At 45.0% G+C, this 26750-nt stretch overlaps 1 protein-coding gene across 4 annotated transcripts in view; it reads right to left on the bottom strand.

Moving 5' to 3' along the window:
* ZDHHC14 (zinc finger DHHC-type palmitoyltransferase 14) overlaps positions 1-2607 on the bottom strand; it is a 291942-nt gene extending 289335 nt beyond the window's left edge. For all 4 annotated transcript variants that reach the window (XM_019967634.2, XM_019967637.2, XM_019967635.2 and 1 more), the window contains exon 1: positions 2355-2607. In XM_019967634.2, coding sequence (XP_019823193.2) covers positions 2355-2599 — 245 coding nt within the window. In that variant the 5' untranslated portion in view covers positions 2600-2607. The remainder of the gene's footprint in view (positions 1-2354) is intronic.
* Positions 2608-26750: the final 24143 nt, after the last annotated feature.

Here is a 26750-nt window from a genome sequence, read left to right as displayed (position 1 = left end):
GATTTTTCGCAACCGAGGTTTCGTGCTGCGATGAGCCTTCTTTCCTTGAAATCTGAAATCACCTAATTGAAGTGACGCTCATGGACACCAAAGATACACATACACGTAGAGCCAATCTAAAAATGAAGCTGCTGACAGTAGCTAACAAAATCCCAGTGCACATGTTTATTCCTACAGCCATCCATTAACACTGACGCAGAAAAAAAAATCCCTAACAACCTGCTAGTGAGGACTTTGGGGAACTCTTGGAAGAAACACACAGAGAGATGAAGAAGTAGAAATGAATTTATGATGGTTTAGTAAAAAGCAGTGTGTGAAAAGAAGAAAATAAAAGATGGTGAGTAATAACTGGAGGGGACCCCTAACCATCCTGTGGGGATTTGTGTTAGAGAAGATGAAATATTCATGATTCTACATGTAACACACTTGTGGCTGAAGCTGTGCAATGCAATCACAAAGTTCATCCACTTTCTGCACTCTTAACCTTACTAAAAAGAGCAAAGATGGCAATACAGATCCACTGAAAACTTTGTTAACATTAGGAACACAGTGAACACTGTCTAGGGGACCCCCTGTAATGAAAGCCGCCATTAGAAGAATGGCGTTTCTGTTCAGCCATATGGAATCATCAAGTCAGTGCCGAAATGTGTTACGACTCTGCTGCAAACTATGGTCCCTCGCTCCAGTTGCCCAGGTCTGTAAGGACCAGAGGATGACTCTGGATGAAGGCAAGGAGAACAGAAGCAGCAACAACAGGGCATTTCTCGGGTCATTCGGAAAGCCTCTCCACACCCTGACCTTCCAGCCCTCTGTCCCCTCGACAGACTCCACCAGCTAGTCTCAAAGGTGCACCAAAGTTAAAACCTCTGGGAGAGACCTGAGCATTTTGCATAGTCAGAAATGGAGGGGCTGTCTGAAAGAAAGGCTGGGGGAGGCGGAGGCTTACATCTGAGCTCTCTCTCCTCACCTGTTCTAACTCAATCCTGTTAAAATTGTTCATCGTGGCTCAATGTTCAGATGCAAAATGCTTCCCCTCAGAGTCAGAGGGCTTTAAGTGAATAGTATTACACTGTCATCCATTTCTGACTGAGACAGCATTTGGAATATCAAACATCAGGCAAAAAATCAGAGCCTATTAATACTTATCAGAGACAAAAGTAAATACACACAGAAAGTTTTAATGAACCCTACCCAACAGAAGCAGGAAGCATTATCATGCCCCATAATAACCAGGATACAGCAAAAGCAAAGAACCCCCAATAAATATATTGCTTTTTTTTAAATGGTGGTGGGGAGTAGTAGCTACAAGTTTCATTGAACATCAGATACCAAGAATTACATAAGAAGTTGCATTGCAAATGTTGGACCCAATAAGAGCAACTGAAATTGATTCTGGAATGTGGTTAAACTACTTTATCTAATACTATTAATAAGTAAGAAGATCCCTCATTAGTTGGCAGGAGGATAGTTGCTACCAGCCAATCTGATTTTCCTGAAAACAGAGAAGACATGCATGTACTTTTTTTTTTTTTTTTTTCCAGTTAAAGCTCTAAAGTCCCCAAGTGTTGTTTCTGGAGTCAGAAGTTACCATGCAGTGTCATACTCTTCCTGAAAACAGGCCTACAGTCTCCTTTTTAACCTGTTTGCAAATATCAGGAAGGGGTGGGAAAAATGTTTGCTTGGAACATTTTTTTATTGAAACTTTTTTAAAAACAGTGAAGCGTTTAGAAACCTGATAGTAAATCAGAAACTGTTGACCAAGAGTGAACATCTAAAGGGGAATGAAAAATGAAATTATCCTTCCAGGCCACATGGGGTGGCCTACACTCTGAGACCTCAACCAACCAAGATTTCTCGATATTCAGCAAAGACGTTTAGAAGATTTAGGAAGCCGAGTTTAACATGATGCCCTTACAGCTCTTGAATAGGAACGGAAGCCAACTCTGTGGATCCCCTCTATGGATCTACCTCCTTCCCGCTTCCTACAGAAGGCTACATCTGGGCTGGACTGCTATTCCCCAAACTCCAGGAATCGGGCTAGCGCCAAGAATCAGCCACCTGCCAAAGTGCCACTCAACCCTCGGGAGCAACAAGGCAGATACACCTTCCAAGTGTCCCCCTCTGCCCTGTCCTCCACTTCTAGAGCCCGAGCCAGAGCTACATTATCTCTAGGGACGGACCAGCAAACAGACCTTTGAAAGAAAAGAAAAGAAAAAAAAAAAGGTGGTGGTGGGGGGGTGTCTGTATTATATAACGATATACAACAGATAAGGCTTCTAGAAAACGAAAGTATCGAGGGGAGGGTCAGGGATCGAGGGGGTGCAGGCGTCGGGGAAGCTTTCGCCGCCACTTACTCGAAGGCGAAGAAGAGTCCGCTAGTGACCAGGATGAGGACGAGGGTCAGGTAGAAGACGCCCGTCTGCCGGGCCATCATGATCCTCCCGTTGCAGAAGAACTTGTTTCTTCCCGGGAAAACCTCCCATTTCCTCCGGGCCGCGATTTTCTTCTTCTTGTGGGGCGACTCCATGGGGGAGGAGCTGTGGGTGCTGATCTGACTGTACTCGCAGTCTTTCATGGGCCCGCCGCCGCCGGGAGGCATCCACGAGGGCAGCCGGCTGGGGGCGCACACCCCCAGCAGCCCCCCGGCCGCGCGGGCCCCGCCGAGCCACGACCGCCGCCGGCCGCCCGGCCGCCCCCCGAGCCTTGGTGCCGCGGCCCCTACGCGGGCTCCCGGCTCGGCGACAACTTTGCCGAGGACACCCAGGTTAACCCTTTGGGGCGCCCAGCTGTCATAGCCCGATCCCCTGCCGAGAGGGACGGGGCTCGCCCGCAGCCCGCGGCGGCGGTCCTCGCTCGCGTCCAGCCCGCGTGCCGGGGCTCGGGGCCCCCGCGGGGTGCAGGGGGCTGCCCGGCCGCCCCCCGGTGGGCCGCGCGCCCGCCCCCTCGCGCGGCCGCTCGCTCGGTCCCGCTGCCCCCGGCCCGCGGGCCGCGCCTGGGCTCCGGCCCGCCGACCCCCGAGCGCTGCGCCCCGAGGGGACACGAGGCGGCGGCCCCGGCGCCGGCTTCCCCGGGAGCCACTTCTGCGCCGCGGTTCAGGTTTATTCTAATCCTTCCTCCCGGCGGCGGATCCTCCCCAGGAGAGAGCGATGGAAACTGGGAGGCCGCTCGCGGCCCCAGCAACCCCTCCCAGGGGTGGGTGGGGAAACCAAGCACGTTATTCTGTCGGGAGCGGGCTCGGCGACAGCCTGGGCGCCGCTGATCGCGCGGCGACCCCGCGCCGGCGCGCCTGGCAGCCGAGCGGAGTCCGCGGCCCCCGCTTGAAGCTGCCGGGGCCGCCCGGCCCGAGGGTCGCGGCGGCGGCGGCGGGTGGAGGACTGCGCGCCCAGGGGCTGGCTGGGTCGGTCCTGCCCCATAGGAGCCAGGCCCGGCACAAGGAGGGCCGCCGGGGGGCGGCGAAGCGCTTGTGTCCGGGCCGCGGGGCGAGCGCCACAGACACTTGTTTGCAAGGCTGAGCCCCGGCGCGCGCGCCGAGCTCCGAACGGGTCCGCCTTCTCCTCCCCGCCCGGTGGGCGGTGGCCCGCGCCTCGCCCGCCGGGCTCCTCCTCCGGCCCCTCCTTCTCGCCCCGCGAAGTCCGCACGGGCACTGCCGCGCCCCCGCCCCGGTCCCCACCAGCGGGCCCGGCGAGGCCAGTGTCGGGGCAGGGGTGGGCACTGGGCTCCCTCCACCATCGCCCCAGGGCCGCTCCAGCCGGATACCCGCTGATCGCTCTCCCACAGATTTCTGTCCGCTTCCCCGCTTCTCCTCCCGGTTTATTCCCGCGGTCGCAGCCGCCTCGGGGACACACATTTACGCAGCAACACGCAAACCCATTCTTGCGAGTCCCGGGGGCCCGAGGAACCGGCGCGGAGGCGTGACCCTCCCCGGCGGGGCGCGTGGTCCGGTCGCGGTGTTGGGAAGCGGGGGAGGGGGGGTCTCTAATGCTGCCCGGGAAGGCGATGGGGGCGCCCGGGCGACAGGGTGGGTAGGGGCGTGCCAAGGCGGGCCAGAATCCAGGATGGGAGCTGAGGGCGGGGGGATCTCCGCCTCCCCGCCGGCTTCCAAGCAGGGTTTCCAGGTTTCCACGGGGAGGAGGGGGCAGCGAAATCGGTCTCGGTCCCCCTCCGGCCCTCGACTCCCTTCCGGAGGACGAGCCCCCGGTGGCAGCCGGTTCTGCGTGGGTTGCTGCCTCCCCTGCCCTTTCTCACTTCTTCTCCCCCATGGGCGCCCACAATTTGCTCGCTTTATTTCTCTCCCCCTGACCCCCGCGCGCTCCCACGGTGGCAGGGCCAGTTCTGGTCTCCCGCCCCAGCCGGGCGGTCCCCGCGGATCGGCGCCGGCGCTCGGCCCCAGGTTTGCCGCGGGGTCTGAGCCCTCCCGCCGCAGGCATAGCCGGTGGGCCGCAGGAGCGAAGCCTGCCGGGCGGGGACGCTCGGTTTTCCGCGCCCCACTTTCCTTTCACGGCCCAGTGGGACGTGTAGTTCTTCCTCTCGCGCCGCTGCTCCGAGAGAAACCGCAACTAGGGGACCAAAAAACTACAAATCCCTGCATGCTCCGCAACGAGGGCGGGAGAGGCGCGGTACAGAGCGTGCCGGTGCTCTCCGTTGGAGATGGAAACCAACAAAGGGAACGGTGTGGATGGCTGCCCCTTTCCTGTGCTGGGGCGCTTTCCGCATGACACACGTTCTTTATCTAATCTTCACGACAACCCTGCGAGACACTGTTGTATCCGGCTTAAGAGAACGCGCAGCTACTTGCCAGAAGTCTCGAAGCGCCGGGTGGCAGAGATGGGATCGAACCCAGAGCCCAGAGAATTTCCCTTAAACACTGCCTAGGTGAGCAGTTTTCAAAGGGAGATGAGATTTGGTTTAATCAAGAGAGAAAAAGAACTGGGGCCAGTTGGAAGAGCTTCCTGTAATGAGGAAAAAGTGGCGGGAATGGCAATTAGAATATGAAATGAAATTAGGAGTCATGAATAAAAAATATTTACAAGGGTCCATTCTGAAGCATATTGGAGGATGGGTAGGATCTTGGTTAGAAATAGGTTCGACTGGTTTGACCAATGAGCACATTAAAGAGAGAAGTACTCTGGCTGTACTATTTTAGAGAAACATGGCAAGCCTCAGACATTTCAAATGAAAACTCTCCCATGCTTTCCTTTCCTTTAGCTCATGGGATCAATGGGATGTTATCTGACTTATTGCAAACACATTTTCTCCAGGTGTCCAGTTAATATACTAAATCCATTGACTTTGTGGCTTTAAAAAAAGATGACTATTCTTGTTCTCAATTAAGATCTAATTTTTTTTGGAGTCTTGGTTATACTTTTATTTTTTATTTTAGTTATTTTTTAGTTGGAGGATAACAAACTCTCTCTTTAAAAATTATCTCTAAATTTCCCATTGCAAGCAAGTTTCTAGATAAGTTGATATGATTGTTTGCAGTTGTCTTCCTAGGAATTCCTTGCTTCTTCCTATTCCATATTTGCTCAAACTTACGGGATAGATTGAAGGCAGGAAAAGAAGGGGACCCAGAGGATGAGATGGTTGGATGGTATCAGGGTTTCAATGGACATGAGTTTGAGCAAACTCCAGGAGACAGTAAAGGATAGAGAAGCCTTGTGTGCTGCAGTCCATGGGGTCGCAAAGAATCAGACACAACTGAGTGACTGAATAACAACAATGGCGGCTAAACCACCACCATGGCTATTAACTGGTCTTCCCAGGTGGCATTGGTGCTAACGAACCCTCCTGCCAATGCAGGTGACAGGAGCCTTGGGTTCCATCCCTGGAGGAGGGCATGACAGTCCACTCCAGTAGTCTTGCCTGGAGAATCCCATGGACAGAAGAGCCTGGCAGGCTGCATACAGTCTGTGGGGTCACAAAGAATTGGACATGACTGAAGCAACCTAACACTCACAGCACACCCTTTCCTTTCACGTGATGGGGGACCCCAAATTCCCCACCTTTGCTGCAAAGCCAGGTCAGGGTCGGGGCTGAGGGTGGGGCAGGGAGGTAGGCAGGCACGTGGAGAGGCCCCTGTCCAGGAGCCTAGCTACTAAGGTGGGTTGGGGGAAGGGGAGGGAGGCTCAAAAAGTAGGTGATGTATGTATAATTATGGTTAATTTGCATTGTTGTATGGCAGAAACCAACACAACATTGTAAAGCAGTTTTCCCCCAATTAATAAATAAAAAATATGAAAAAGAATGTATAACTGAATCACTTTGCTGTACAGTAGAAATTACTACAGCATTGTATATCAATTATCTTCCCAGGTGGCGCTAGTGGTAAAGAACTCCTGCCAATGCAGGAGACACAGAAAAGAGGGTTCCAACCCTGGGTCAGGAAGATTCCCTGGAGAAGGGCATGGCAACCCCTTCCAATACTCTTGCCTGGAGAATCCCATGGACAAAGGAGCCTGATGAGCTACAGTCCATAGGGTCAGAAAGAGTCCAACATGACTGAAGCTGCTTAGCACCCACACACAAATGTAACATCTTACGGTTCTGAAGGCTAAATCAACTATGCTTCAATATAATAAATTTTAAAAAATATAGATTCCATATTTTAATGCTATAAAGACCCAGTACGTCTGAAATTAGAGACCAAACATTTGTTTTGTGTGTGAGAAGATTGAGGTCCAGAAAAGGTGTTACCTGCAAAAAATTCCTTGAAAATGCCTCAGAATAGCAATTTATAAACGAACCTTGAATTGAAAGAGTGTGTTATTTGATTTAAAGCTTTAGAAAACTGATAACTAGTGATTATTTAGTGCCTGTCACTTGCAAGCAGTATGATAAAAGAAGCTGAATAGGGCAGAGAAGCTATAGTCTGGTTGGGAAAACAAGATGGAGACACATGAGAAAGTAAATAATGAAAGAAAATTACATAATAAGATCACTATTATTTCTGGAATACCTTCTTGTATTAGGCAGTGTCCTGGTTCGCTATACATTTAGCTTATCAAATCAAGAGGCAATTCCCTCAGCTCAGTTGGTAAAGAATCCGCCTGCAATGCAGGAGACCCCGGTTTGATTTCTGGGTCAGGAAGACCTGCTGGAGAAGGGATAGGCTACCCACTCCAGGGTTCTTGGGCTTCCCTGGTGGTTCAGCTGGTAAAGAATCTGCCCGCAATGTGGCAGACCTGGGTTCGATCCCTGGATTGGGAAGATCCTCTGGAGAAGGGAAAGGCTACCCTCTCCAGTATTCTGGCCTGGATAATTCCATGGACTGTATAATCCATAGGGTCGCAAAGAGTCGGACACGACTGAGCGAGTTTCACTTTCAACCTGATGAGGTAAGGATTATTATCTTCTTTCCCGGAGGATAATACCAAAGATCAGAGAAGTTAGGTCATTGGTCCAAGGTTTCACAGCTGGTAAGTAACAGAGTCAGGATTGGTGGCTAGGTTTGCATGTCTGATTCCACTGCACAATGGAAGAGTATACGTGGCTGACTGCCAACTGAGGAGGGAAGAATATCTTGATTTCAGCCAAAAGAGAGATCTCTGAGACCTAGACTGTAGCAAAGTGGGACTCCGGGACTCAGAATTTGATAGGACTAAAGGGGTTAGGAGAAGTAGATGGGGAAACAGCGGAAACAGTGTCAGACTTTATTTTTCTGGGCTCCAAAATCACTGCAGATGGTGACTGCAGCCATGAAATTAAAAGACGCTTACTCCTTGGAAGGAAAGTTATGACCAACCTAGATAGCATATTCAAAAGCAGAGACATTACTTTGCCAACGAAGTTTCGTCCAGTCAAGGCTATGGTTTTTCCTGTGGTCATGTATGGATGTGAGAGTTGGACTGTGAAGAAGGCTGAGCGCCAAAGAATTGATGCTTTTGAACTGTGGTGTTGGAGAAGACTCTTGAGAGTCCCTTGGACTGCAAGGAGATCCAAGCAGTCCATTCTGAAGGAGATCAGCCCTGGGATTTCTTTGGAGGGAATGATGCTGAAGCTGAAACTCCAGTACTTTGGCCACCTCATTCGAAGAGTTGACTCATTGGAAAAGACTCTGATGCTGGGAGGGATTGGGGGCAAGAGGAAAAGGGGACGACAGAGGATGAGATGGCTTGATGGCATCACTGACTTGATGGACGTGAGTCTCAGTGAACTCCGGGAGTTGGTGATGGACAGGGAAGCCTGGTGTGCTGCGATTCATGGGGTCACAAAGAGTCTGATCTGAAAGGGGTTAGGCTCTCAAGGAAATGGGAAGGGTGGGAAAACACACGATGTTTCCAATTAGAGTGAAATCGACAAGGATTCAAGGGCAAGTAGTTTACTTGGGAGAAGATTCCAGAAAACACTGCTGAGATAATCGGGAAGTGAGCTAGGGAAGGAGGAGCCTGTGAGGCTCGCCCCGAGAAGCTCCCACTGTGGGCAGCTGGAGCTCAGACCCTCCAAGCCACTGTGGGAAGTGGCACAGAACCTGCCCTTCTGTTTCCCCTCCTGAGGGGAGAGGAAGCTGAGCTTTGTTATTAGCTGAGAACTCCCAGGGACATTCACTCTTCATCTTGGTTACACGGGACCGCCCTCCTAGAGCTACCATGGCCATCACCACCCTGAGCCCAGAGAGCTCCAAGCTGGCCCTCCCTGGAATGCTAGTGCATCTTTAATTCCGGCAGGTCTTTCCCTTGTCTCATCTGCCTCAGTGAGTCTACTGACAACACAGGTTATGTTACTCACAAAATTAGAGCTTTGTTACTTTCATCTGAGCAGCTCAAAGTGTGTTAGTTGCTCAGTCGTGTCCGGCTCTTGGCAACCCCATGCACTGTAGCCTGCCCAGCTCCTCTATTCGTGGAACTTTCCAGGCAAGCATACTGGAGTGGGTGGCCAGTCCTGTTCAAAGCAGTCCACAAACCCACGTCAGTCATTCTTAGAATCCCTCCAGTCAGGAGAAGGTGTGGTCTCCACAGTGAAGAGGGAGGACATTGGGATCCCCCAGCAATGATTTGTATACCTTTGGAGGACAGGAGGAGTGCACCTGGGTGGTGGAAGTGCCCAAGTCAAAGGGACCAGGTCCTTGAAGAACTTTGAGAATGCCAGAGGATTTCTTCCGAGAGTTCAGGGATGGCAGGAAGTAATTGGTGGCTCAGATGGTAAAGAATCTGCCTGCAGTGCAGGAGATCTGGGTTCGAGAAGATCTCTCCCCTGGGTCAGGAAGATCCCCTGGAGAAGAAAATAGCAACCCACTCTAACATTCTTGCCTGGAGAATCCCATGGACAGAGGAGCCTGGCAGGCTACAGTCCATGGGGTCACAAAGAGTCAGACACAACTGAGCAACTGATATTTAGCTTAGGAAGTGATTGCTGAAGCTCCTATACCAAACAAAATTCCTCAGAACATCAATCAGGCAACCTATTTCCTTCCAAGCCAGAGAGTTTGCTCGGATTTTTACATGTACTCCACACATCTGGGAACATCTTATGTCAAAACATGTAAGATGTTTAAAGTAATAAACTCAGCACTGCAAGAGAAAATTGGATGAGGCAGAAAAAATTTAATCCAAAATGTTCTTATAATTTCCCCAGTGACTGTTTCTTGGCTCTTCGAATGCTAAGAAAATTACTTTTTCAGATTTTAATAAAAGCAATAAACATGCATTGGAAACCATTGTGTTAAAAAACATTATCTTACACATAAATATGAAAAATGTAAAAGTTGCTCAAATTCTGATCACCTTAAGATAACAGTCATTAAGGCTTTGTTGACCATCCTCATGAAATTCATTTTATGCACACACATACACATATCTATTACTTAACAAAAATGGAATCAAGTCACGCGTGCTATTCATCCTTTCTGCTTTTTTGAAGTGTGGTATTTTTCCCTTTCATCCTCAATCCCCACTCTTTCCCAAGTAACCAATGTTAACAACTTAGTATATATCTTTCCTGAGGTTCATATAATTATAGGCAAACATATATGGGGCTTCCCAAGTGGCTCTAGTGGTAAAGAACCTGCCTGCCAATGCAGGTAGGCGTTAAGAGATGTGGGTTCAATCCCTGGGTCAGGAAGATCTGGAGGAGGGCATGGCAACCCACTCCTGTAATCTTGCCTGGAGAATCCCATGGACAGAGGAGCCTGGCGGGCTGCAGTCCATAGAGTCTCACAGAGTCGGACACGACCGAATCGACATAGCATGCACACATGCATGCACATGTATATGCAGACCATAATCCAATTTCATCAAATGTCTGAATGATGCTCTTTATAGTTGATCTTCCCTAGTTCGAGATCCAGCCCAGGTTCATATCTAGCAGTTACTCCTTCAATATGAAACAATTTCACCTCCTTTTAATTTCTTGATCTTGACGTTTTGGGATTCCCTCGTAGCTCAGTCGGTAAAGAATTTGCCTGCAATGTAGGTAGACCTGGGTTCAATTCCTGGGTCGGGAAGCTCCCCTGGAGAAGTAAATGGCAACCCACTCCAGTATTCTTGCCTGAGAAATACCATGGACGTAGGAGCCTGGTGGGCTACAGTCCATAGGATCGCAAAGAGTGAGACATGACTTAGCAACTAAACCACAACCAGACCACTAATTTTGTACGATGTCAGTCCATTTGGGGTTTGTCTGGTGTTTCTTCACAGTATAATCCACGTCGGGGCTCTCATCAGATTTCAGCCATGGGCATGAAGGTGATGTTGCAGAAACTACAAGATATCTGTCTGGGTGACACCTGCTGCTGCTTCTGGGCCTGCAGTTCCTCACAGAATTTCAAAGAAACATGTTCATGCTGCTTTCAGCTGCAGGTGCAGGATAAAGCCAGATGTGCCTCCAGCCCAAGGCTAAACTGACACCCCAAAGTACAGGCACTTATGAACTGAGAAGCAAAAATGTATGGGCTCAGCATTTTAAAGAAGCAAAAAAATTATGAAGTACAAAGGTTCCAAAACAATTTTGTTGGTTACTTATAAAATATGCAAAAGAACAGTAACCAGTAATAAAATGGGGAAAAAAGAAGCTTCCTCAGGGCAATGAGAAACAGTTCTACCACGCCTCAGATTTAACCCTCGCAGGAAGACACGGATGACTAAAGCTCTTGAGTTCTGCAACTCTGGTTACAATGGTGAGAGCACAGCCTGGTTTTCAAAACACCTACATCTGGACAGTCGATACCCATTTGCTCCTCAAAGGATGTGAGCAGAACAAAGAAACACTCTCTTAACTAGAAATGCTACTTAGAAAGAATTTCAAAAGAATCCAAAGTGGATTTCAAAAATGTCTTGTCTCCTCTGTAAAGAATGGCTTTTGAGAAATGTTTAATGCTATTTCTGAACTAAAGCTAGTCAGTAAAACGGCTTGTTTGACTTCTATTTATTTTCTGAATACATGGAAACCAAGTCCAAGAACAAACTTTTCTTGGCATCCTTGGCATTTGTGGGAAATAAAAACCTCATCGGAATGAATAACTGAACTCAGCCCACCTCAAGTGTTGGTTGTGAGATCAAACAAACATGTGAAAGTGCTCATCAATAGTGAGTTCACAAGCAGGTATTACTTGTATTCTTATTATTTTTCCTTCTCTCATTAGTTTTCACTATTTCTATCATTTTCTTTCAAAAGGAAGTTGAGAATTATATACACATGTCCGCTCACTCGGAAGGATTTCTTTGGGGGGTCATTAACCTGATTGCTAATTCAGAAAACCAGTGGGTCCTTATTCTTCTACAGACACGTGCATAACTGTACACTAATGAAATCTAAAGGTTATCCCTGCTTTGGGTATAAAATATCCAGAATATTCTTACTCATGCTAAGTCGCTTCAGTCGTGTCCGACTCTGTGTGACCCCAGAGACGGCAGCCCACCAGGCTCCCCAGTCCCTGGGATTCTCCAGGCAAGAACACTGGAGTGGGTTGCCATTTCCTTCTCCAATTCTTACTTATAGCTGTTCTAATATATTTTCAGGAAGTTTTCATTTTTATAACTTTATATTGTTCCTATAGTTATATTTCACCTTCAGAAACAGTTTAATTTATTCTAGTACAGGCTTATTTCTGGGTTTAAAATTATTTCAAACTGTTAAGTTTATCTTACATCCTCTCTGGAATGACATAGGTTCCAAGGTTTTTGTGTTTGTGTGTGTGTGTGTTTTAATAAACTAGGATTGTTTTTCACCTTTTATTTCCTCACCAGCATTGTCCTGTTTCACTGAAACGTTGTTGTTGCTGTTAATAGTAAAAAAAAAATTAAAACTTAGAAGAACTGTACGTCCACTAGTAGAAAGTCAAAGTGTTCATTGCTCAGTCCTGTCTGACTCCTTGCAACCCCATGGACTGTAGCCCCCCAGGCTCCTCTGTCCATGGAATTTCCCCGTCAAGAATACTGGAAAGGGTTGCCATTTCCTCCTTCAGGGAATCTTCCCAATGCATCGATAGATCCCACGTCTCCTGCATTGTATGTGGATTCTTTTCCACTGAGCCACCTAGGAAACCTGTATGATTATAAGAGGGAGTTTTTATATCTTTAATATATTATTATCTAACCTTTTTGTATTCCTGCAGTATTTCTTAATATTTTTTGGAAGAACAGAGATTACCTTTGTATTTCTATACCCCAATTTGTTTTGCAATGAATACAAGAATTTGCAAACAATATGTTTTTCAGTTAAAAATCTATCCTCCAGAAACCACCAAAGGTAAGGGACTTTCTCTTTTGACATTTCCTATTCTGTTATTAGTGAGTCTCTTTCTGGCTTTGTCCTCTACTGATGAGGGACATCCAGATACTCAGATACAGAGCAACGCTTTATTAGCAAGGTTGATTGCTGATGTTTAGGCAAAATATGGGCGTTTTGTAAGAAGGAATACCTGAAACAGAAGAAAGATATGTTTCAGATCAGATCAGTCGCTCAGTCGTGTCCGACTCTTTGCGACCCCATGAATCGCAGCACGCCAGGCCTCTCTGTCCATCACCAACTCCCGGAGTTCACTGAGACTCACGTCCATCGAGTCAGTGATGCCATCCAGCCATCTCATCCTCTGTTGTCCCCTTCTCCTCTTGCCCCCAATCCCTCCCAGCATCAGAGTCTTTTCCAGATATATTTAGTTTAGTAGAAAAATGGAAATAGGTTAAAGTGCTAAGTTGAACGTGAATATTGTCAAGCCCCCATGATAACTCTGTCCACGTGTAAATCCATCAGCACAAGAAAAGCTTACCATGATCTCAACAAGCTTTTGTCTGATAAACATTTATCATCCTTCTGGCAAATGGGAAAGTAGGTAACAAAAGTTCCATTTTGTTAAGCTTTGATATCTCGCAGATATTCAGTGAGCTTATAGCAACGCTTTGAAAAATCTCTTGTAGGCTAAAAAAAGAAAAAAAGACTATAGAAGAGGAGAATGGAGAAGAAAAAGGAGACAAGAGGAGTCTAACTGATATGAAGAATTTAAGGCCTGAACTTTAAAAACTTTGGGTTCCCAAGATAAATTTGAGTGATGTTGTTGAACTGTGTCTTACCCATCAGAGTCCCAAGCATGTGCTGCAGACTATGGGACTGCAGAGACAGGTGAGAACGAGTTTCTGGCATTAAATGTCGCATCCGGAAGGCAACTCAGGACACTCTCAACAGTGATGGTGCACACGATGGAGCGAGGGGCCACAGGTGGATACCGTGACTCACACGGGATCTGACATTCGATCTGGACCTGTACTCACCCTGAATCAAAGGCAAGAAAAGAAAATTCCAAAATCAAGGAAGAAAGACAACTCTCCTTGCGCTACACGTGCCGTCACCACAAACCCACCTTCTCCTGCGTGACCTCAGGTGCCCTTAAATTAATGCTGTGAAGGGCACAGGAAAGGCACAGCTACACCACTTGCAGAAAGAGCTCAGTCACAGGGAGCTCCGGGAGATACTGAAGTTGGGGCAGGGGGACCCAGAATCCAGGACTCTTCCCTTCCTGGTTGGGGAAAAGGACTGGTTCTGAGATTAAAACCAGCATTTCCTGTTTGTGAAGAGGTATCAGGTGTACATCTTCAATTAAGATGTAAATTCTGGAGATCTCTTCCACACCACTATGATTATACTATAAGCTAACAATACTGTGTTAATACTTGAAATTTACTCAGGATCATTATCAACCCTAAAATGGCAAGTATATGAAGTCATGGATGGTTTAATTAGGTTGGTTTTGGTAATCATCTTACAGTGTATACATTTATCAAATCATCACATTGTTCACTTTAAATATATGCAATTTTATTTATCAATAAAATAAAAAAGTGGAAGCAGTGACATATTTCACTTTCTTGTGCTTCAAGATCACTGCAGACAGTGGCTGTAGCCACAGAATTCCAAGACACTTGCTCCATGGAAGGAAAGCTATTAATATGAAAAAACTAGACAGTGTATTAAAAAGCAGGGATATCACTTTGCTGACAAAGGTGCATATAGTCAAAGCTGTGGCTTTTCCAGTGGTCATGTATGGATGTGAACCATAAGGAAGACTGAGCACCAAAGAATTGATGTTCTTGAACTGCGGTGCTGGGGAAGACTCTTGAGAGTCCCTTGGACTGCAAGGAGTTTCAACCAGTCAATCCTAAAGGAAACCAACCCTGAATATTCATTGGAAGGACTGATGTTGAAGCTGAAGATCCAATATTTTGGCCACCTGATGCGAAGAGCCAGCTCATTGGAAAAGACCCTGATGCTGGCAAAAATTGAAAGCAAGAGGAGAAGTGGGCAGCAGAGGATAAGATGGTTAGATAGATTCACCAGCTCAACCAAATGACACAAATTTGAGCAAACTCTTGGAGTAGAGGTGGACAAAGGAGCCTGCTGTGCTGCAGCCCGTGGGGTTGCAGAGAGTCAACATACTTAGCAACTGAATAGCAATGACAAAAAAGAGACAACTCTCATTGTTTAAATACTTGGGGAAAACAATGGTATGAATGAAGAATTATTTTCAAAAAACTATTACGTGCTCTGGTCTGAAGTGTGTCCCCTCCCACCCAAATTCATAGTTGAAACCCTCCTCAGCAGTTCCTCAAAACATGACTGTATTTGGAGATGCAGACTTTAAAGATGCTGGGCCCTGATCCTTCTTCAGAAACACACACAGAAGAGGATCACGGGATGGCACAGAGAGAAGATGCATCTGCAAGCCAAGGAGAGAGCCCTCAGAAGAAACCAACCCTGCTGACACCTTGACCTCAGGCTTCTAAGAAACCAACCCTGCTGACACCTTGACCTCAGGCTTCTAGCTTCCAGGTTTGTGGGGAAGTAAATGTCTATTGTTTAAGTCCCCTGGTCTGTGATACTTTGTCATGTCCGCCCTACCAAACAACTGATACAATATGGTACACTTAAAATTATGGCAAAAATCCTGTGTTGACCAATGATATCAAACCACAGTATCTAGTTTGAAAAAGCAGGCTATGGAACACATGCATAGAGTGATCCAATTCTGATAAAAATACTGCACTATAATGCTTAAATATAGTTTGACAGGTGACAAATGTTGTCTCTAAAGTTTTGTGTGATTTTTTTTTTTTTACTTTCTCCATTAGGCTTTTCTGCACTGGTTCATTATTTTAATAAGCATGTGAGTGATGGATTCATGTGGGAATAAATATATAGAGCAAGGAGAGAATGTAGCACAGGGCAGAACCTTGGGGAATGCTGATATTTAAGGGACAGAAGATGAGAGCGAGCAAGGCAACAAAGAAAGCTTATCCAGAGAGGAAAAAGTCTTGGAGGATAATTCTGAAGAAGCCAATGAAGGGCAGACTTCTAGAAGGAACAGGGCACTACCCCGTGTGAAATGTCACAGAGAAAGGCTGCCCAGTCTAGCAGGAGGATGTTGCACGTGGAAATTAGGACGTCACTCTGGCTTCTGAGAACGCTTTGAAGAAGTGGTGGGGCCAGTTTGTGGAAAGAATGGGCAGTGAGGAAGGAACACAGCAAAGTGTGAAGAGGTATTAAAAATTACAGATCTTCAGGTACTGCAGCAGACTGTCATCATCATCATACTAGGAACAGCCTGAATCCAAACCTGGGGATGTTGAGATGCCTGTTACCCTAGAAACCCAGAGAAGAGTACCTTAGCAACATGTACCAAACCTCTCTATCCTGCATGGCACCTGAGATGTTTAGGGACCCATTCTCGTGTGTATTGTCAGTTAGCCTGTACTCTCTGATGAATGGGAAAGGTGTTTCTATAACCCAAAGGCCTTGACAATGAGATCACTTTGTAGCCTCTCTAGAATGGCACAGGGGCTGACAGCAAGCAGCAAGGTCTGTTATTAGAAAGGCTCCATGATGTCACAGGAAAGTGTTTATAAGCTTACGTGACTACCAAGGGACATGCTTTCTTGTCTAGTTTCCCTACCTATTAGCCAGGTTCCCTTGGGATGAAGACACAATTAAACTCAATAGACCGGGGTTTCCCTGATGGCTCAGTGGTGAAGAATCCACCTGCCAGTGCAGGAGATACAGGTTTGATCCGTGTTCTGGGAAGATCCTACATGCTCTGCAGCCACTAAGCCCTTGAACCACAACTATTGGGCCTGTGCCTGGAGCCCACATACCGAAACTGCTGAAGTCCTCGAGCCCATGCTCTGCAACAAGAGAAGCCACTACAATGAGAAGCCCGAGCACCACAACTCGAGAGAGGCCCCTGCTCGCTGCAACTAGAGAAAAATCCTTACGGTGGTGAAGGCCCAGCACAGCCAAAACTAATAAATATAGAAATAAAATTATTTTTTAAAGTAAAGCTTATTAATTAAAAAAACAGCTAAATAGACTAAAAGAGAAAGAGAGAGATAGAGGGAGAGGGTATGTGTTTAGAAAGTGTGTGAGGCACGGCTCTTTCTCCTTTCATTCCAGGTGGCCCTGGAATGGCATATCATCAATGCATGGCAATCATATATGTTTGATTACATATATAACATAATACATATAAAACAATACATGTATCTGAGAATCATGCGCCAAGAAGCATATTACACACATTACTTAATTTTTTATTTAATTTTTATGCAATCCCCAAATTTCAGTCAGGTGAGTACTTAATTTCCCTTTTTATTAGGGATAACTAATATCAGAGAAAACTGAGATGAAGAAAAGCTATGTTATTTGCTTGAGATTACACAGATTACTTGATTTAAGGTCATTTCTGGATCTCCAAAGGGCACAAAGTGAGCTCATTTATTCTTTTTTTTAATTTAATTAAATTTTATTTGGCTGCACCACATCCCAGTTGCAGCATACAGGATCTTTCTTCAGTTGCATGCTAACTCTTAGTGGCGGCATGTGGGATCTAGTTCCCCAATCAGGAACTGAACCTGAGCTCCATGTACTAGGAGCACAGAGTCTTAGCCGCTGGACTATCAAGGAAGTCTCAAAGAGTGCACAAAGATTTTCTTTTTTTTCTGGCCAAGCTGCAGGGCGTGCAGGATCTTAGTTCCCTGACCCCTTGATTCTAGGGTCAGTTTTATATTTTTGACCTGCAGGAAAGGCTGAAGATGTTTCAATACCTCTTTCAAGCATATTCCTTGTTATAAGGATGACCTCTTCTCCATCTCTTCAGAGGAATTTAATTTTGAAAACAGTGAAGATTACATAATTTGAAAAAAATCCTTATTTCTAAATTATGATTATAAAATAAGACATTAAAATGATTGCAACTTTAATTGTCCCTAAGAGTGGGGTAGACCACCACCCCCTCACAACCCTTGTTTCCAGCATCCCCAGAATTCATTACATGAATCCTGGATTACCATCCAATTTGTGGTTCCAGGTAATGTAATCTAAAGAGTACAGCAAGGATGCTGTAAAACCAAAATAGCTTAATCTTCAAACATTTCCTCTGTTTTTCTGTGTTATTTTAAAATCTGGATGCCAAAGTGTCATTTCTTCTCAGTTTAAAAATAATGCTATTTTTATTATTGTTTCCTATGGAAACCGTTTCCCTCAACACAGCAACAGCCATATCTTAATAGGGAATTATTTATTTAAGCCAGTTGCCCTTGTTAAATTTTGGGTGACATGAACCCATATTTTATCCCCATAGATTTTGCAAGGACCACCCCTACCCACTCTTGAAGAAACGTCTAACTTTCCAGAGTCACTCTCCCAGCCACGGAAGCCAGTCTGCTCCCTGGAGATCAGTTTGGGGAACTTCAGGTCCCCAGCGGCTAATGGAAATTTACAAAAGCTGTGACCAAATTGTCAGAACTCTTCCAGATCTGCTTGAGGCCAAATGTCAAATAATGCAATCAGGCTCAGAAGACACAGAAGCATGTCAAGAAGGCTCACACGGGAGCGAAAGAACTGAGTGATGTTTGCACAAGGGCAACATAAGTTTCCCTTTGCATAATACTCTTTTTTAAACATTAAGAAATGAGAAGCTTATCACATCTATAAATGAGTAGCTTGTAACAAGCTAGCTCTCCATTGTGTGTGTGTGTGTGTGTGTGTGTGTGTACGCACACACGCTTGCTCAGTAGCTCAGTCCTATCCAACTCTTGCGACCCCATGGCCTGTAGCCCGATAGGCTCCTCTGTGCATGGGATCTTCCAACAAGAATACTGGAGTGGATTGCCATTTCCTTCTGCAGGGGATCTTCCTAGTCCAGAAATCGAACCCACGTCTTCTGCACTGGCAGGTAGATTCTTTACCACTGTGCCCCCTGGAAAGTCCAACTCTCTCATTAAAGCAGCTATAAAAAACACACCCTCCAAATAAAAACAAACTTAAAACAACAGAGAATAACCAAAGCTTGCCAGAACTGAAAAGGTCAATATCTTCAGTTCAGTTCAGTCGCTCAGTCGTGTCCAACTCTTCCCAATCCCATGGACCACAGCATGCCAGGCCTCTCTGTCCATCACCAACTCCCGGAGCCTACTCAAACTCATTTTCATTGAATCAGTGATGCCATCCAACCATCTCATCCTCTGTCGTCCCCTTCTCCTGCCCTCAATCTTTCCCAGCATCAGGGTCTTTTCCAGTGAGTCAGCTCTTCACATCAGGTAGCCAAAGTATTGGAGCTTCAGCTTCAGCATCAGTCCTTCCAATAAATATTCAGGATTGATTCCTTTCAGATTGACTGGTTTGATCTCCTTGCAGTCCAAGGGACTCTCTAGAGTCTTCTCCAACACCACAGTTCAAAAGCATCAAGTGACTTAGCAGCAGCAGCAGCAGCTTTCTTTATGGTCCAACTCTCACATCCATACATGACCACTGGAAAAACCATAGCTTTGACTAGACGGACCTTTGTTGGCAAAGTAATGTCTCTGCTTTTTAATATGCTGTCTAGGTTGGTCATAACATTCCTTCCAAGGAATAAGCGTCATCTTGGAGAGAGAAAAAAAAAGAACATTGTGGTGAGTCAGATGGTTGTCACTATGCTTTTCCTCAGGGAATTTGCTGAGGTGTGGAAAAGGCAATGGCACACCACTCCAGTACTCTTGCCTGGAAAATCCCATGGATAGAGGAGCCTGGTGGGCTGCAGTCCATGGGGTCGCTAAGAGTCGGACATGACCGAGCGACTTCACTTTCACTTTTCACTTTCATGCACTGGAGAAGGAAATGGCAACCCACTCCAGTGTTCTTGCCTGGAGAATCCCAGGGACGGGGGAGCCTGGTGGGCTGCCGTCTATGGGGTCACACAGAGTCGGACACAACTGAAGTGACTTAGCAGCAGCAGCAGAGAATAGATAGATAATCTCGTGCTGCAGGAGCCTCACTGGGCTGGGGAGACAAAAAGTGAAAGTCAGGGCTATCAAACTGAAAGGATTTGAGGAGACAGCATTCTAGAGAAATGCTCTCCTCCTTCCCTTTGCATTTTCCCTCAGGCTTTGACCTATTCCCAAACAAAGCAGGCACAGTCCAAGAAGGAAAAACCCAAGCAACCACCCAACAGGCAGCTTCTCAGGCTAAAAGAATCATCATGGTCTAAGTGGTTTGCTGGTGCTAGGAAGACAAGACTTGCAGTTCAGAACCTTCCAAAAACGAAGGCACATACTCTATAAACTTTCAGTTCAGACCCCTGAAGAGTCCTACCCGGAGAGGAAGGGTATGGTAACTCAGAGATGAAAACAGCTCTTACAAAACCTAAAACTCACCTCTGGTCAGCTCAGACCAGACCAAGGTGATGTGCTTGTCAACTTAAAGTAAATCTTCTCTGTGGGAAGGTAATCCGCATCTTGAGTCTCTATGTTGTTTATACAAAATGTTCATCATTCAATCCAAATGACCAGGCATGCCAGAAAATATGATGAATAAGCAAAATTCAAGAGAAAAAAGAAAAAAACAATAGAGAATCACGTGTGATCCAGACATTGAGGTTCTCAGACCCAGGCTTGAAAATAACTATGATTGAAATAGTCATGGAAACTTATTAAAAATACAGAGTTTCACCAAGAACTGGAGTCTATTTAAAAAGTATTAAATGGCAGTTCTAGAATTGAAAAATACAGTAACTTAATTGAGAATTCAAAAATTAGATTTAATTATAGATTAAAAGCAGAAGAAAGAATTCACAAACTGGCAGATAGGTCAGTTCAAAAATCCAGACTGAAGCACAGAGAAGGGAAAAAAAGACAGGAAAATAGTGAATAGAGTGTGAGAGATGCATGGGACATGGTGGAAAATTCTGACATACATGTAATTAAAATTCCAGGAGAGGGGAAGGAATGGGGCAGAAACTATTTCCCTTAACTGACAAAAGACATCAAGCCACAGATTCAAGAAGTTCTGTGACCTCTAAGCCAGAAAATACAAAAGCAAACCACACTTAGGCATGTCATAGTAAGATTGCTGGAGTTGAAAGAGAAAAAATCCTAAATAGAGAAAATAGAGGGAAAAAATACAAAGAAGCAGCAATAAAACAGCTTTGAGGAAACACTATTTCTTTATGACAGAAAAAAAAAAAAAAGGACTTTAACAAACAATGCCCTTTTAACAGCAAAATCATCAAATTGATAGAAATAAATCAAATGCACAAGGTTTCTTCACTGAACACTACAAAACATTCCTAAGAGAATTGTAAATAGACCTAAATAAATGAAAGAATATACCAAATTCAAAGATTAGAAGACTCATTTTTAAGGGTTAATTCTATCCAAAGCAATCAGTATTGCAATCAATCATTGCAACCCACCCCCCCCTCCCCCGCCCACCCCAAAAAATGCCTGTAGGTGACTGAGAAGTTGGAAATTGACAAATTGATTTTAAAATTTATGTGGAAATGCAAAGGACCAAGAAAAGTGGAAACAATGTTGATGAAGAAAGAAAACTTGGAAACCTTCCACTACCAGACATCAAGATTTATTAGAAAGCTGAATTCAATAACTGTGGTATTGGTGAAAGGAAATAAAATAGGTCACTGGAATAAACCAGAGAGCTCAGAAAAAAATAAGGTAGTCTTTTCAACAAATGGTGGTGGATCAATATGGGAAAAGATTAACCCTAATCCTCTGCATGTACCCCCAAATCAATTCCAGATGGATCATAGATCTAACTGGGAAAGGCAAAACAATACAGCTTCTAGAAAATAACAATATCCTCATCGCTTGGTTACGCAAAGAGTTCTTAAATAGGAATCCCAAACACTAAATGTAAAGTAGGAGATGAAAATTGGAAAGAACTATTTATCAGAAGTACCATTAAAATAATGAAAAGGCAAGCAACAAGCTGTGAGAATACATAAATCATGAATATATATGTCTGTATATGTGTGAGTCCTATAAATAGTTGAGAAGACAGATAATTCCATTAAAAATGGACCAAAGACTTGAATAGGCTCTTCCCAAAAAAGTATATTCAAGTAGATAATCAGCACATGAAAAGTGTTTGATAGCCTTTGTCACCAGGAAAGTGGAAATTAAAAACACAATAAGGTGCTACCACCCACCCAGCAGAATGGCTAAAATGAAAAAGATTGGTAAAACCCAGGATTGGTGAGGACATGGGTAATTGACCTCTGATCACTGCTGGTTAGGGGTGTAAATTGGAACAAATCCTTTCGCAGATTTTTAAATGGCCACAAATCCTTCCCATCTGTGTGTGCATTTGCAATCGACACATACAATTTGCAACTGACTTTGCTGTTTATGCCTCCAAAAGGTCTATGAAGGTTCCTTGAAATGGGGCCTGGCTGTGGGACATGCTTTGGCTGATGGGACATTACCAAATGTGATACCTGGAGAGGCTTGAAAAGAGCTAGTGTGTTGGAGTTTGCTCTCTTCTGCTGCTCTTGGCAACTCTGCTACTGCTGCTGCTGCTGCTAAGTCACTTCAGTCGTGTCCGACTCTGTGTGACCCCATAGACGGCAGCCCACCAGGCTCCCCCGTCCCTGGGATTCTCCAGGCAAGAACACTAGAGTGGGTTGCCATTTCCTTCTCCAATGCAGGAAAGTGAAAAGTGAAAGTGAAGTTGCTCAGTCGTATCCGACTCGCAGCAACCCCATGGACTACAGCCTACTAGGCTCCTCCGTCCATGGGATTTTCCAGGCAGGAGTACTGGAGTGGGGTGCCATTGCCTTCTCCGGCAACTCTGCTACCACCCGCCAATGAATGAGCCCAGGGTGGCTTGCTGTATGACGGGTGACTCGCTGTCCAGTTAGCTCCGCCCCTCCCACAGACAACCAGCCAACTGCCAGAGAGGGGTCTGAGGCCACCAGCTGACTGCTAATGCAGTACCGTGTCCAGAAGACACACACAGAACAAGCTATCTCGGATGAGTTCATTCCATTACACTGATGCAAAAGAACAATGAGCTATTAAGTCATTACATTTCCAGGTGGTCTGTGATGCAGTAAAAGTTAACTAAAAAAGCCATATTGGAAAATCGTTTGGCAGAATACCCTGCTCCTCAACATTTCCACTCCTAGTTACATACCCAACAGAAATGCATCAAAAGACGTGTACAAGAAGAATGTTTTTTGTAACACTATTCACAATAGCCCAAACTGAAAATAACACAAACATCCAGCAAGAGTAGAATGCATAACTATATTATGGGATAGGCATGCAATGGAATACAACATGGCAACAAAAATTAACAGACTATTGGTAAATGTTCAGCATGGATGAATCCCACAAATATTATGTTGAGTTAAAACAAAAACAAAAACAAATGCAGATACAAGAGAATACACACTATATGAAAGTGTTAGTCACAGTCATGTTCGACTCCTTGCAATCGACCCCATGGACTGTAGTCCACCAGGCTCCTCCATCTCCTTGGGATTTTTCCAGGCAAGAATACTGAAGTGGGTTGCTATTTCCTTCTCCAAGGGATCTTCCCAACCCAGAGATCGAATCCGGTCTCCTGGTTTGCAGGAAGATTCTTTACGCCTGAGCCACCAGGGAAGCTACATACTGCATGATTTCATTTATAAAACTCAGAAGCTAGGAAAAAATATGCAGTGATAGCAATCAGAATAACGATTACCTTTGGAAGGATTTTGGGCTGGCAGGAAGCACAAGGGAGGTTTCTGGGTGACAGTAATGGTTTATATCTTTATTTGCTCAATTTTGTTTACTCTGTGAAAATTCCTTGAATTGAGTACCCAAGATGTGTGCTTTTTTGTTATACTTCTATGTTAAGCAAACTTTTTTTTTTGACCATGCCACACACCGTGCAGGGTCTTAGTTCCCTGACCAAAGATTGAACTAAGGATCGAACCTGTGCTGTAGCAGTGAAAGCGTCAAGTCCTGCTCACTGGACCACCAAGGGATGCCCTATTTTAAAAGTATGAAAATATAAAACTATAAAGAATTATTCTTGGTTCTTTTCTCTACAATGTTTTCTGCAAAGAGTTTCGTTACACACTTTCAGTTACTGGATTTTTGCTGATAACTTAAATCTCTGTCCCCAGGGCCTGTCACTCTCCAGTCCTTCTGTAGCCATCTGTCCTTCCTGGTCCATTAACGTGACAAATGCAGAGTCTAAGATGGAACGAGCCTCACCTCCCCCATATATGTGGGTTCACAGTGCTCCTCATTTCCAAGTACCTTCTCAGGCACCTCTCTTTGCCTTGTCTCCACTTCTCGTCAAGTCCCATCAATAATTTCTTTGGATTTTCCTCCAATTGTCTCCTTTTCTCCTTTCCACTGTGTCGGAGTTCAGAGCCAGGAGACAGAAACCACTCCAGTTATCTTCGGCAGAAAAGGATGCGATACAAGGAACTCAGACTTAAAGAGTTGTTGAGAGGTAAGGCTTCCTTGGTGGTGCAGTGCTTAAAACTCTACACTTTCAATGCAGGAGATACGGGTTTGATCCCGGGTCAGGGAACTAAGATCCCACATGCCCCACGGTGTGGCCAAATAATTTTAAAAAACAAAAGAATTATTGAAAGGATGGAGGAGCTTTCTTCAGGCTGACCTCCAGGAATGACCCTCCAGGAATGACCCTCCCCACAGCAAGACCAACAAAGTGGGTCTCCTGGAGAGTTCTACTTCAGCCACGATCAGGCAAGTAGGCTGCAGGAGGCCATCAAGAAAGTGCTGAGTTCAGAAATATCCCATCACAGTGGCAGTCCAGATATCCGGAAGCCAGCCAGCCATCTCACAAAAACACTCAAAACTTGTAACACTAGTGACTGGACATTTCAGAATAAACTAAATCTATGCATAACTTTGTTTGCCAGCAGCAACAGCCAACATGGAAGAGATGGCCCCCATTTCACTTTCTGATCAAGGAAAATGCATCTAACTGATAGATGGAAAAGCTGGTCTTACCAATAGATTCTTTTTTTTTTTACTGTCAGTACATTTTTAAGAAAGTAAGCTAACAACTGGAAATCCTTTGATTGCCTTGGAAAATTACAGATATGTTCTATATCAGTTACAGCAAGGTGGTGCTTCTAAAGGATGTTAGCATGTCTTAGTAAGTCTATGCAGATGCATATTAATTATACCACTTCAATTTGGGGTCTAAAATAAACTATCAGTGTTGGAGGAGAAAAGTACCTTTACTGTTGGTGGAGAAACGTATCTTTTACTAAGTCCCTGTCCCATTTAACTGGAATCCACATAATTTAGATTTTATCTTAACCGAAACTTGCTTTATCATAACCAGCTATGAGACCCTAGATGTAACCCCTGTGTGTCCAGCCTTGTCAATAGGTGTTTATCTGGTACCCGTCACATTGACGTCATCCTTGTCCTTCTGTGACTCATGGTGTATATTTGGGGATGATGCTGTATATTTATGCACCCAGGTGTGAGTGTTAGCTGGAGATTCCAGTGAATGACTCAGATATAACTGGTGTGTCAGTCTTACAGTACCAACTCTTTCCTTTGGGGGCTGTTTAATTTCTTGGCTCAAAATACGTCACTCCATTTCTAATTCTCGCCAGTTAGATGAGTGTACCTTCTGCTATATCGTGTCAGGCCACAGATCCATGCCTTATTAAAAGCTGAGTAGTATTCATTGTCTTTAAAATACAAATTATAATTCCTTTAGACCAGCTACCAAATGAACTTGAGGCAGAGGTAAGCGGCGACAGTGTCTGGACAAATAGTAGTAGCTAATATTTCTCGAGGACTAGAGTTCTGATCTAGGCAAAAGTGTAAAGTATGGACTTCCCTGGTGGACCAGTGACTAAGGCTCCAGGCTCCCAATGCAGGGAGCCTGGGTTCGATCCCTGGTTAGGGAACTAGATCCCACATGCTGCAGCTAAGACCCGCCACAGTCAAATAAATATATATTTTTTAGAAGTGTAAAGTGGGTACGTGTTGGGTGGGTGAGGTGTCCTGAGCTCTCTCAGGGGTAGTCTGGCTGTATCCCGTGCTGGCCCCTGTCTCTGAGATTTCTTTTAGGAACAGTAACTGGGCTTTCCCCAGAGACAAAGCCAGATCTCCTTCTGACGTTGTAAGCAGTTTAAGTCCCCCGTCCCTTCAGGAGAGGTGACTGCACATTTCCCTGCCTGGGCAGCCTCTCCACTAATCTCATAAAGCCTCATAAAGCCACAGGGACCCCGAGCCTCTTGGACAAAGATGTAAGGGGCTTGGAAAGGAGGAAGCCATGCCCGAATTTCACACTGAGTTTTCCTTGCACCTCCAAGTTCAAATTACAACTCTTGGGCTATTTATACATCTGGTAAAACAAGAATAATTAATTTCACTTTTTCTTTCACTGATGACCAATTATATTAAGTTAAAGAGACTAAACTTTTAGAAATCACTCTCATCTACATCTTGGTTAATTAAATTCCTTCAAATATGTAAAACTGCAGTTATAAATTTAATGTATTCCATTTTCTTTTGAACTGCTTCAAATGCCTATCCTAAACAGCAAAGCCTTTCCAAGTACTTAAAACAACTGTAATAAATCTAATAAATTAAACCTATAAATAGTGTGATTCTCAGTTCACTTAAACATTCCAATACTGTTTATAAATTTAATCAAATTTTTGTACTTAATTTAAATCACAAGTCTAAAGTCAATTACTTAATTACACATTTAAAATTGAAGTCACAAGGCTAGCCTGTCTTTGTGCTCACACATCCAATCCCCTCATTACAGTCAAAGCCAGGCACAAGGAGAGTTCCTCAGGGATTTTAAATGTATTCCTAAACTACAAAAAAAGTATGAATATGATGTTTTGATTGACTTTAACAATTCCATGCTTAATTCTAAACTTTCCTAGGACTAGAAATACAGTTTACCCATTGAGGGAACAATTTCATCATTCCCCAAAACCTGGGTTGTCTTCTCAAGGTGTTGAAATCACTTATTCTCTTTCCTGGTGGCTC

This window comes from Bos indicus, chromosome 9 (genome assembly GCF_029378745.1).
Source record: "Bos indicus isolate NIAB-ARS_2022 breed Sahiwal x Tharparkar chromosome 9, NIAB-ARS_B.indTharparkar_mat_pri_1.0, whole genome shotgun sequence".
Classification (NCBI taxonomy): Eukaryota; Metazoa; Chordata; class Mammalia; order Artiodactyla; family Bovidae; genus Bos; species Bos indicus.
This window is presented reverse-complemented; position numbering and strand designations above follow the sequence as displayed.